General features: G+C 53.0%; 1 protein-coding gene across 1 annotated transcript in view; it reads right to left on the reverse strand.

Annotated features, from left to right (window-relative positions):
- The window catches only part of INTS3 (integrator complex subunit 3), a gene marked incomplete at both ends in the record, with an annotated part of 35,983 nt that extends 24,496 nt beyond the window's left edge, over positions 1–11,487 (reverse strand). Inside the window, 5 exon segments of the mRNA XM_009700545.1 lie at positions 2,728–2,794; positions 4,373–4,457; positions 4,701–4,814; positions 10,165–10,248; positions 11,404–11,487. Of these exon segments, the coding sequence (XP_009698847.1) occupies positions 2,728–2,794; positions 4,373–4,457; positions 4,701–4,814; positions 10,165–10,248; positions 11,404–11,487 (434 nt within the window).
- Between the last annotated feature and the right edge of the window lie 215 nt (positions 11,488–11,702).

Raw genomic sequence — 11,702 nt, forward strand, 5'->3', positions numbered from 1 at the left:
CTTCCCTAAGCCTGTAGGATTGCATGGGGTTGTTGCGACCCAAGAGCAGGACCCAGCGCTCCGCCTTGTTAAACGTCATACAATTTGCCTCAGCCCATCGCCCCAGCTTGTCCAGACCCTGCAGAGCCTTCCTGCCCTCCAGCAGACCCACGCTCCTGCCCAGCTTGGTGTCCTCTGCAAACTGATTGAGGGTGCCCTCGATCCCCTCCTCCAGATCATCGATAAAGATATTTATTTCTCAGCCAACGGGTTTTGCGTCCTGAGCACGGGCAGGTGCTTCAACCCCGCTCCCTCGGAGCGGCAGAGCCCACCAGCAAAGCGTTTCCATCGGCCGCTCCGCTGCCATCTCCTGCCTTTGCCTGCTCTGGGCGGCAGCGCCCTGTCTGCTGGGTGTGCCGCATTCTCAACCTCCCTTATCTAAGCACAACAATAAATATTCTCGGTCCATAAAAAAAAAAAAAGGACCTCGTCAGCTTGGTTATTTGCGTCGGATGCCAAGAACGGGGCCAGGCCGACTCGGTGCCTCCAGCGTGATTGATCACCCACAGCATCCCCTGGCTCAGCGAGCCGTAAATCAGAAGTCCCGTGGAAGTGCGACCGCTGCGTGCGGCAGCTGTAATGCCACGGCCACCTGAAGAGACACCAGCCCAGCGGCAAATGAGTCGGTTGCCCTAAATCATCGGCAGGGAGCCTGGGAAGATGTGAGAAGTGTTTTCTTTCCCAGACTCTTCTCCTTGCATCTAGCGGGATGCTAGGAGCAGGTTAATTAGTCGGCTGGGCGGGCTGGCGCTGAGCGGAGGTTACGTTAGGGAGGATGTGGGAGTAATTAAGGCCAGGACCCCGGGGGGCTGGCAGGTCAGCATCTCCCCCTTTTCCCAGTGAGGGCTGATCAGAAAATAAAAATGCTGTCAAAGGAGGAGGGGCAAAAAGGTACCCACAGCCACAGGAATCATTGATCCAACAGGCAGAGAAAATGGAAAACGCTCGGAGGAAGCATCGCATTCGCGCCGCCATTAGCAGCAAGAAGCTAAATTAACACCCGGCTTTCGAGAGGGAGCGGACTTGTCTCCTCTCCGAGGCAGGCAGCGCTTGAGAAGCAGCTTTGCTGTAGCTGGTTTTAATTAAACCAAGCACTCAACACTCTGAACGTGGCATCAGATCTTCACATGCATGGCTTTAATTAAAGCTCTGGCTTTCCCCTAATCAAAGCACATAAATCCCAGCAAAGAGCTGCAGGTTTTCCCTCGGGCTCACTTCCAATCCTCAGCTCTCCTCGTGCTCAGACAGTTTCAGTGCTGATACAGTACGTAGCATCCACACTCCAGCAATACCTTCAACAGGGGCCAAGCCTTTTCCTCTCACATCTGCTCCCCTGACAAACTCCTCTCCTTGAGTGACAAACCTCAGCTGTTATTCAGTGCACGGAGCTTTCTCCTGCAGACCCATGGCCAGATGTGGCTTTGGATCATCAGGGAGAAGCTGCTGTTTCTCCCACAGTCCAGCTGTTTGCAGCTATTTCTTTGCAAGACAAGAGCTGCAAAGTGCTTTGGGGAGATGAGGAGCACTTCTGAGATGCTCCAAGGTGCGGAGTGGCAGTGGCGAGTAGAACCAGCAGATGGGAGGATCACATCAAGAGCTGGTAGGGGCTTAAATATGGTTGGGAACAGAAAAGTTGAGCTTAGCACAAAGGCAGCTGGGGAAATAACGGCAAAAAAACGAAGGTCGGCCAAGCCCAGAAGATCTCGGAGGGTCTCTCCTTCCCATGTGCGGCGCGGCACTAGATGGCACTCGTAGCAGCGCACACCCGCACAGCTATTCCCGGAACAAAAATCCCTTGGACTGTTAGCTGCGGCCAAATAAATGCCTTTAACAACTTGATTGTCAACCGCAGTAATAAGCGATTTTAGGAGAATCGCTGCTATTATAGACAGCGCTCGGTGAAAAGCTATAGGCTGTTTAAAAATAATGACTCTGCCCAGCCGAAGGCTGCAGTTAGGAATTCTGCTTATCATCTATTAGCGGCTGCTTTGCCAACAAAGGACAATGCTGAGCCCATAGGACAATACTTCCCAGACGGCCTGTCCTCCACAACAAATTAAAGTTGCAGCCCTGATGAAGCAGAAGCTGTTTAAACACAGGAAAGCTTTTTGGGCAATTAACTCTGTCCTACTCCTCCAAAAGGAACACCTCCTCCGCAGCTCGGGAAACTGAGGAAGAAAATATTCCTGGGATGCTGGTTCTGAGCCACACGTGCTCCTCTAGCCATGCGAGGCGATGTCACCCCACTGCCCAGAGCGTGGGCTCAGCACCGACCGGCCGCTGCACATTAGGACATAGCTGCGTCCTCGTACACGGCTCGGGGAGAGGTATCTGCACAGACCATCTTATTTGACATCACCCACAGAGGAGGTTTGCTAACGGAGGGACTTCAGGACACTCTCCTGCACACAACCTGCAGCAAGAGGGCTCCAAGAGCTAGAAACTCACGCCACAGCTTGAAAATATGCTTGGTAACACAGTAAGGGAACGCAGAGGTCTTTTGCACAGGAAACTCCATCAACACACTCCCACTCAGGCTGTCACTGCAAACACACTGCCCCGAAATCTGCCTCTCTTGCAGCGAGCAGGACCATCACCCTCCTGGCAGGCAGGCAAGGAGTGCTGTCCCTCGCTTCGTGCCCGGCCGCTGCTCTCTTCAGACTGTACCAGCCTTCGCCAGGGCCATACCTTTGCTCGGTCAGTATCTCCAGGACGTTCTCGGCCAGCCAGATATTCTTCGCTGTCACATCCCCACCTGGAAGCAAAAGAACAACAGGGAAGAGAAAAGCCAGTCAGATGAATCGGTGCGGTTCTGTGGCCAGACTCAACCGAACCACCGACTGCTTCGATCCCTGCATCCCCAGTAAGGCAAAGTTAATTAAGGAGTTTGCTCCCTGTCTGGAGCACACATTCCTGCCTGGTCCTCCTGCTCTGCCTCCCACACGTGCTTGGCTGTTCCTAGACACAGCACATTTCTAGGTACAAGTGTCTTTCTGTTAGGGGATCAAGGGGGGTCTTTGCTGCAACAGTACTCTTGCAAAAGAGCTGTGATAATATCGAGTCAGTAAGCATCCTCCTGGAAAGCAAAGGAGAAGCCAGAAAGGGATGAAATTCAGTAGCTGGAAAAGAGAAAACATTTGCAGCTGTTAAGCCTACAAAGGGAAAACAGCATGTGCAAAGAATGCCCAAACTCTCAGCTAAAGGCCAGGTGTCAAAGCGGTGTCTCACGCCCTCAGCGTGGGCCTTCAGCACGAAGCTGGAGCCTTTGGCTGCCGTCGCTGGGAGCAGAGCGGGACTCCTGCTCGCAAGGGCACAGAAAACGCCTAAAGCAGGCAAGCCAAAACAATGGGATCATAACAATTAAGGCATCGTAAAAGCGGTGAGAAGGGAGACAGCGGCGTTCTTCCAGAACAGAAGGGGCCCTGAACGGGGAGGTGCAACCAAGGGGAAACAAGGGATGCCTTCACCAGTGGTTTTTAAATGCTCTGTGTTTACACTGTGACAACAGGGCCAGGGCAGCTTGGCTCGCACTCAGGTCTCTGTCCCCTCCCTCTCCATTCTTCCTCCCCTGAAGAGCAGACACGGCAATTTCCAATCCGGGCTGCCCAGCCCCGTGTCACAGGCGCGTACAATAAAAACACAATGTCAGGTTTTACGGTGGGGCATTAATTCCTCTTTCGTGGACGTCAGCGGCCAACACCAGCGCCGAGTAGAGAACACGGAAGAGGCACCATTCCTGTGAATCCGGAAAGGCGTGTGCGTGCGTGTGTGTGCGCACGGCTGTGGGGTGCTCACACTGAGGGCTGGGGGAACGCACTACTGGCTACCATACTGACTTCACGTGGGGTGAAGCAGCCTCCTGTGTCTCTGCTGAGTTACAAAGGAGCCACATGCACGGCTCTTGCCATCCCGGAGGTCAGAGCAGGGACTAAGGATGATCCCGGTGCTCTTGCGCAGCGCTACGGGGCGAAAGCTGGTAGCAACAGGAGCCAATACACTTCCTGGCTGTTCCAGCATTTGCCAGAAGCCTCCTGGCTCTCTCTGTGATTCACCCCTCGTAGAGGCCGTTGGGAGCAATCCTCTGGAAGGTTTATCCTCTGCTCCATCCCCCCTGGAGAGATTTCCTCACCAGACAGGTTGGGGCAGGCTCAGTGCCCGCCTGGCAGCTGAGACACTTGGGAAGCCTGTCTGGACCTGGCTGCACGGCAGCACAGGCTCTGGCTCTGACGCCAAGCACAGCACGCCTCGAGTCGGCCCCAGTACGCTACCGACAGCGTGGCACGAGCAGGGCAAACGCAGGTAGCAGTCACCGCGCTCCCGCAGCACGACTCACCTGCAATCTGCTTCATGAAGGTCATGCAGACGCCATCTGCACCAAGCACCCCGCTCTTCACCAGCTCCCGCAGCAACCACACCAGCTGGGCAGAGGGAGAGATCAGTGCAGCTTTTGCCACAGCCTCCCCCACGACACCTCGTCCCCAACACCATGGCTGCCAAACGTCGCCACGTTTCCCTTCCAAAGGTGAGTCCTTAACACAGAGCAAAGGAGCCCCACCGGCACCGACTGCCCCCCAAGTCCTCCACACTCAAACACCCTCTGCTCATCCTCTGCCTGGTTGGCATGAAAGGGGCGGATTCTGGGGACAAGACCTTCTCCTCACCTGGGTCCGACACGTGTCCTGCAGCTTCAAGTACTTCTCCATGAGAATATGGTTGATCTTGTTGAGAACGATGTTCATGCCATCTCGGCTCACCAGTGCCAAGTCCCGGTAGCACTGCAGCAGAGGAGAAAAGCCAGAGATGGTTATAGATCAAGGACCATAATGGAAAACAAACAATGGTTTCATCAAACCTGAGCAGCTAACGGCAAATAAACAAATCTCAGGGAAAGAACATCAAGGCAGGCAGACTCCCATGGGGTGACCTGAATTGGCATCCTAGGGCCAGGCAGGGAGAGCCATTAATCCCCTGGGGCGCTATAAACTGGCAGCTGGATTCACTGGATTTAGCCCCAAGAGCCAAAGGTTTCTTGCTCCAGAATGAACACTGTCAGGTGTCCCTGTCCCCTCATCCCAGCCTTCCCTGCATCCTGCCACACCTCTGGAGGGATCAACACTATAGAGAAAAGACAGGCAACGGTCCTTCAGGAAGGATCAGTTAATAAACAGCCACACGCAGATCGCTTAAGCCCCGCGCTGCTCCAATCTCATGGAACCAGCGACAACTGGGACTGCACTGCAGACGTCTGCAGGACTTGGGGTCGCTACGACGTGACGCTGGTTCAATACGGCTCCATGGGAGCTCCATGGAGACGCAGGAGCGGAGGCAGATTGTCCCCATGCCACCCGCTTCTGCTCACACAAGATTTCCGAGGTCAGACAGAGCTCAATTTGGAGACTGTCCGGCTCAAACTCACGCTACCATGTTGGCTTGTTTCGGGTTCGAAATCCAGATGTCCTCCCCATGGTCCAAACCATGGGGCTCGCTATGGGAAGAGGGAACTATCGCAGGGAAAGGAAGGACTTTCTCCACTCTCATCTGCCATCAGCAGCCAAACAAAATGCTGGCCAGAGAGCAAATGTGCTGGCCCTCCCTTCCTCTCCGGTCAGGACAGCAGGGGGTGGAGGGTGATTAGGAAGTAATTTGCTAAGTGGTTCTGCATGAATGTTAATTTGTGCCAGTAAATGTCATGATATTCCAGAGAGCAGGGGTCTGGTCTCTGCATCTTCCTTTGGAGAGTTAATGAGGCCTCAAAAGATCTCCTTGATTAGACTCCCTGTGCTCAGGCTTTCTCCCTCCCTTTTTCATACAGCACTGTGTAAAAAAAAAAAAAAAAAAAGAATATCTATCTAAAAAAAACTAACAAAAAACCGGAATCCAAGAGGTGTAGACTCTTTGGGGCCTTTAATTGCTTTTGAAATGCTAAATGAATACCCACAAAGCAGAGCCAGACTCAAAGTCTCCAGGCAGACAACTACCTGGCCAGGAACGTACAACATCTCCCTCCGCTGCATCAGCTTTGAAAACGAAACACATACATCAGACCGATGGGAAAACGCAGGGGATAAAGCTGGTCCAGGACACAGGGAGCACAGAGGATGCCAGTTCCTCTGTGGTCTGCCCGGACTCGGACAAAGTTTTCACTTTGTTTGGAAATCGCCCGTGGTATCAGGTCCCTGCCCTGCCTGGATCCTACCTCCTGTGCTTGACGACAGGATTACGACCATCCATCGCCCCCGGCATTTCCCTCTCACAGGCCGGTGCGTTTCTGCGCCCTTAGGAGCAGCAGCGAGATGAACATTTTTCATCTTAGTAGCTTCTTTTGGTGGTCAGTAGCTTCTTCTGTGTTCAAAGAATTCACGGTTTTTTGGGGTGAAACATCTAGGCTTTGGTTTTCTGCCGGGTGTGTGCGAGGTGCAGTGTCCCCATCTGCATTTAAAGCCACCAAGAGGTGCTGTGATACGGCCCTGACAGCACGGATCAGTTCCCGACCGGCTGGGCTGATTCTGGCAGCACCCTCAGGAGAAGGGCTGGAACAAAGAGCTAGAAGAGACACTCCAAGGGATTTACTTCTGGTTGAGTATTTAAATCCCAGTAGGAAGGACACCGTAATCCTATTGCCTAGGGAAGTTTGGCAGCTCTTCACCTTACTTACTGCATACTTCCTCAAATCCCATAAGCAAACACTGCAGAAAAACAGAACTCGAACCGCACCTACGATGTTACTGATCCTTGGCCCAAGGTATAACTGGCCAGAGGAGAACAAGTCCCATTTTATCAAGGTCACGGGCAGCATGGCACATCACCGACTGGTTGCTTAGACGAGACCCCTGCCTAACAGCCTCCGGCATAAAGATGGTAGCAATAATCCAAAGAAAGGTGCTTGGAGAAAATCTTCAGAGCTCCAGCAGCTAGAGGGGGTGGGGAGACAACCTGAATTTCTTGATTATTGCCAAGGCTGCAAACAATCCATCGCCTCCTCCCCGCTCTTGGGAGATTGGAGCCGCCACTCGCACAGGCCGTTTAATTAACAGGAAGGAACAAATGATAAATGTTCACTTTAAATGAGGGGAGAAGAAAAATAAAACAAACAAAAAAAACATCGAGTGGAGGAGAGAGGCTCCCTCCTGCCCAGCACCCCGGGCAGAAGAGGCACACGGCGGAGAGATGCCGGAGGAGATGTCAGGGAAGCACTGCGCTCATCTGTGGGGAGGGCTCCGTGCACTCTGATCCCGGAGCAGAGTGTTAATTAAAGTGAGAGGTGCCAGGCGGAGGAGGGAGATCTGATGGATCAGTTGCTGTCACTTTGATATTTGAAGGCAGTCAAGTGTCCCTCCTCACAGCTGGACAAGTTTAGCACAGCTAATCTCTCCTGGCTGGAACGTCGAAGTAACAAAGAGGGAGGAGGAGATCCGTGAGCTTCAGCCGATTCTCCGCTGCGGCGAGGGGAGGGCTGTGCCGCTGTATCTTTATTCAAGCAGTGAGGGGATGGGGCCGCTGAAGCCCCCTCCCAAAAAAGAAGGGAGATGTGTTTTAAACAGCCTCCTCGGAAGGAAGAGGGGGTACCTCCACCTCCCCGCCATGCACCAGCAGATGCAGGTGAGGGACAGCAATGCCACGGTGCGAGACGAGCCGGATCCGCAGGCCGGGGACAGACATCCACTGAAGAGATACAAGGTGACCAAGCAGACGGAGTGAGATGCCTTTGCCAGCATGCTGGGACTGGAGTACACGCTGCAGCCCCTGCTCAGCTCCTAGGGCAACAAGCACTAGAATACCCTCGAATGCAAACACAGCCAGCTATAACATTTGTATTTTTTTTTAGGCAAAACAACAGGTCTCAGGAGGATGGTGAAGCTTGATTCAGAGCAGCGCCACTTCCACACCAACTTCACTGGGTTCAGTGCTCCTGTGCCGACACCTGAGGTTGCGAACCTTCACTGGTGACCAGATGTGGGAATGGTTACCGCAGACGGCCGGGGTTGGCTATGCTGAGCGATCTGGACCCGTAGGCTTCTTGCTGGAGGATGAACCGAGCTCTGCCCTCTGTGTGCCGATTTCAGAGCTCTCTCAAGAGTCTTGCAAAGTGCCTTATCAGTCAGGCAAGCATTAACCCCTCTTCCTAGGCAGGGAGCAAAGGGAAGGAGCCACTCACCCCCAAAGCCTGGCAGAAAATCATCGACTGGCTTCCTGTCCTCGCTGTCTGGATACAGGGCAGGTGGCAGCAACAGAGCCCAGCAGACTGGCAGATCCAATTACTCCCCAAGAAAAGTAACGTCCTCTGAAGAGCAGATCTGACAAGAGCAGGAGGACCAGCCACCTCTAATTAACACGGCCATGAGCAGCAAAGCATGCCCTCGGTCTGCCATCTCGGAGAGATGGGGTCGGTGCCCGTCAGCAGCTCGGTGGCAAGGGAGCCAGACTGCTCGTCCCCTCGCTCCCCTTTCCCAGAGGAGAACGTGCCCGGCAGGTTTCTCTCAGCCCCTCGCAGTGGGATGGCCAGCACCAGAAGGCTGGAGCACACCGGACTCACTCAACCTTTGCTTCCAGCGTATGGAATCATCTGCCCCACAAGTCTTATGCTCAGTTTATGGTGTCTGGATACTTCCCACTGCACCCCAACTGTGGTCCACCGCGTCCCAGAGGGAAGAAGAGCGTTTTATTCGACGTGGAGGAGGTTCACCCTTCGGGAGAGCACTGTAGAGCGCTGCTAGTCAGCAACTAGAAATACTCCTTGGCTCCCGCAGTGTCTTGGAAACAAGGATGTGTCCAGCGGTGCTCCGAGCCTCAGCTGGACTCAGCCTCTTCAGGGTTTCCAAGTCTTGTGCTCAGCGCACGAGGCAGGATCAGGCCACAGCCTAAGGACAGGAGGGCTGGGGACTCTGCAGTCAGGGTTTGGGAAGCCCTTAAGCCAACAAGGAGACAAACCAACACACAGCTGTCTAACCAAAACCCGACTCGCACCAGCACCGTAAGCAGTCGGGCCTAAAGACTCCCAGCAGAAGCGTGTTTTGCTTTCAAGAAGTGATTTCTGGGGAATGGAGCTGTACCTTCGCTGACAAGGACTGTCCCATCTAGCAACGCCAAGGCAGCTATGAGTTCCGGGAGCTAATGCAGATCTACTGCTTTGATGGAGAGAGCTCTGCCCTCAGAGCAGTGATTAAATCAAGAGAGAATATTGCATGAGTCACCTTCGGTCCAGCGCAGCGCCAGGATTTACAGAGCATCCTTAACGGCATGCCGCTCCGCCAGGCTCGCGGCAGACCCTGCAGACTTCAAGAGTCCACTTCAACCCTTTCAAATTCTGCGCAATACCTGCTAATTGAAATGCATTCGAACAAGGAGCCCCGGATATCGCTCGCCATACACGGCCCTTCCAACGGTGCTTTTGGTTTTCCTTGTAGCTGCTACAAATAGCCCTGGTTTCTATCACAAAACATCAGCTTCAACTCCCTCCCCGAGTGCCCCCAGTTTGTAGCAACAGTGCCAAATCCACATCCAAGATCTTTAGAACACAAAACATTCATCTTCCTGTAGGTGAGTAACTACAATTTTAAAAATCACAGTTTATAGCATCATTAAAAAGAGCTATTGAAAAATTAAATCCAGTGTGTGAAAATAATAGAGGTGGACTGCTAAAAAGCAATTTTCTCTAGGAACCAAACATGTTCCTCCTCCAGAGTGATTATTTCTGTAGGCATCTACATCTGGCTTCCAGCATGCAAACCCGTTCCGGGCTTCCAAAGACAATGCAGAAACTCGGAAAGGCCTTACAGCTTCTTGAAGAACCAGTACTTGCCTCCCACAGTGAAAAACAATTAATTCTAGGGCCGTGAAAGAACCCAGCTGAGCTCCCTTCCCTGGTGGCAGACTCTGCATTCCCCCGAGCAGCGGCTGCTGCAGCCCCTGTGCCACATGGACACAACAAAACCAGGAACGGTCCAAGCAAAGTCATTGCCCTGCTACGATAAACATTGCTCAGCGCTGAGGGTTCCAGCCAGGCGCCTTCCGACGCCTGCACCAGACCCAAAACTCCCACAGCTCCGAAGCCCTGGCTGCCTGGAAAGCAAAAATCCCTCACGGATAGACTTTTCGCACTCACCAACGTGCGCGAGTGTGCCTTACCTTCTGTGCCTGAGCAGGTTCGGTCAAGACCAGAGTGAAAAGACCCAGGCAGATCTCCTCATGCTGAGGGGTTCCTTTACATATCTGAGAAAGAAAAATGCAAGTGCCGCCGATGAGCAGGTGCGATTGGATGTTAGAGGAAGGTCAGTAAAGCAACAGACGAAGGAAACCCCTCTCAAACCCACCAAATGGGCGGTCAACGGAGCACCCAGCAGCCCACAAGGAATTCAAAGCAGGATCCCAAGGGAATACAGAAAACATACAGGGTCTCCCTAAGACTCGCACCCAGTTGTGAACTTAATGCTGGTGTAAATCTCAGTACCAAGAGCTTTCCCATGATTTTAGTTGAACCACTTCAGGATATCTTGTTACTGAGGGGCATTAAATCCCCAGTCAAGAAGAGCAGCAGGTCCCTGAGCCCTGTCCTGTGGCTGGGGACCTGCCCGGGCTTTTCTTACAGACTCTTCTACAACCTGTTCATCCCGGGGGGAAAGTATTTCATCAGCTTCAGAGCCCTGAAATCCAGCCTGGGTTGTCGACCTTTTCCCATTAAGGGAAGGCAACTCTGTACCACTGACTCCCAACAGTCCAAGGTGTTCCGGGGAGGCAAAAAAAATGCAACCAACATGTCTGAGAGCCCATTAACATGTCACACGACAGTTTTCCTTATACGGTAACATCTGCAGCTTGCTGGCAAGTATTTTAAGACTACGTAGAGTTAGAAATAAATGCTCCATCCCTCAACAGAAAGGCTGAACCTGCCCTTTCCAGTGGTTTGAAGTCTGGCTGTTTGGAAGCCAGGAAAAAGGCGATCTGAGCAGCGCAGGAGTACAAAAATACAGGAGAAACGGCAAACACCAGCAGCACAGGCACAGCGACAGACGCCTGTGTGCGTGCACACGTACAGAGCACTCGTATGCTGGGAGAGGGACACACTCAGCCACATTTCAGCAAGAAATTGCACTGCAGGTCAGCTTCCAAATAGGTGACCAGGCAAGGATTAAAGCCATGATGTTGTTTTGTCTTTTAACTGGAATAGCTCTGGGAAATCTTGACAGGCTGGGAGTCGCGAGAGCACGGCAGGCTCCATTCCCCAGCTTCTTCGTATCTGCCTGTTCTTTGTGCCTTGCTAACAGCTTGCATGCCCGCTCCCTCAGACAGAGCTCCACGCAGCTATAATAGACCACAAATTATTTCATCCAGGCAGGATTTCTCATCTCTCAAGGAGATGACACTTACGTGAGCATTGAGGGCATCGTTAGCCTCCCTCTCCGACAGCCCGTTGGTTAGCGAAGTCACGATGCCCACGCACCTTTCTAGTCTCTGGAACAGAGAAAAGCACAAAATGGCAAACTGGGAAGAACAAGTACACTCCAGCACATCCTTGCTGACACAAGATACGGCAGAGGTTGCTTCGACCCCCACCCAAACACCTGAACGGACAGAAAAAACAGTCAGCGAGGCAACAGCCATTCTTCGCTTGTGTCAAGGCTCCGAAGCTCCTGCCAGCTGCAGAAGCCACCACTTCATCAACGTTC

Source organism: Cariama cristata, unplaced genomic scaffold (assembly GCF_000690535.1).
Source record: "Cariama cristata isolate BGI_N322 unplaced genomic scaffold, ASM69053v1 scaffold30775, whole genome shotgun sequence".
In the NCBI taxonomy this organism is placed as follows: domain Eukaryota; kingdom Metazoa; phylum Chordata; class Aves; order Cariamiformes; family Cariamidae; genus Cariama; species Cariama cristata.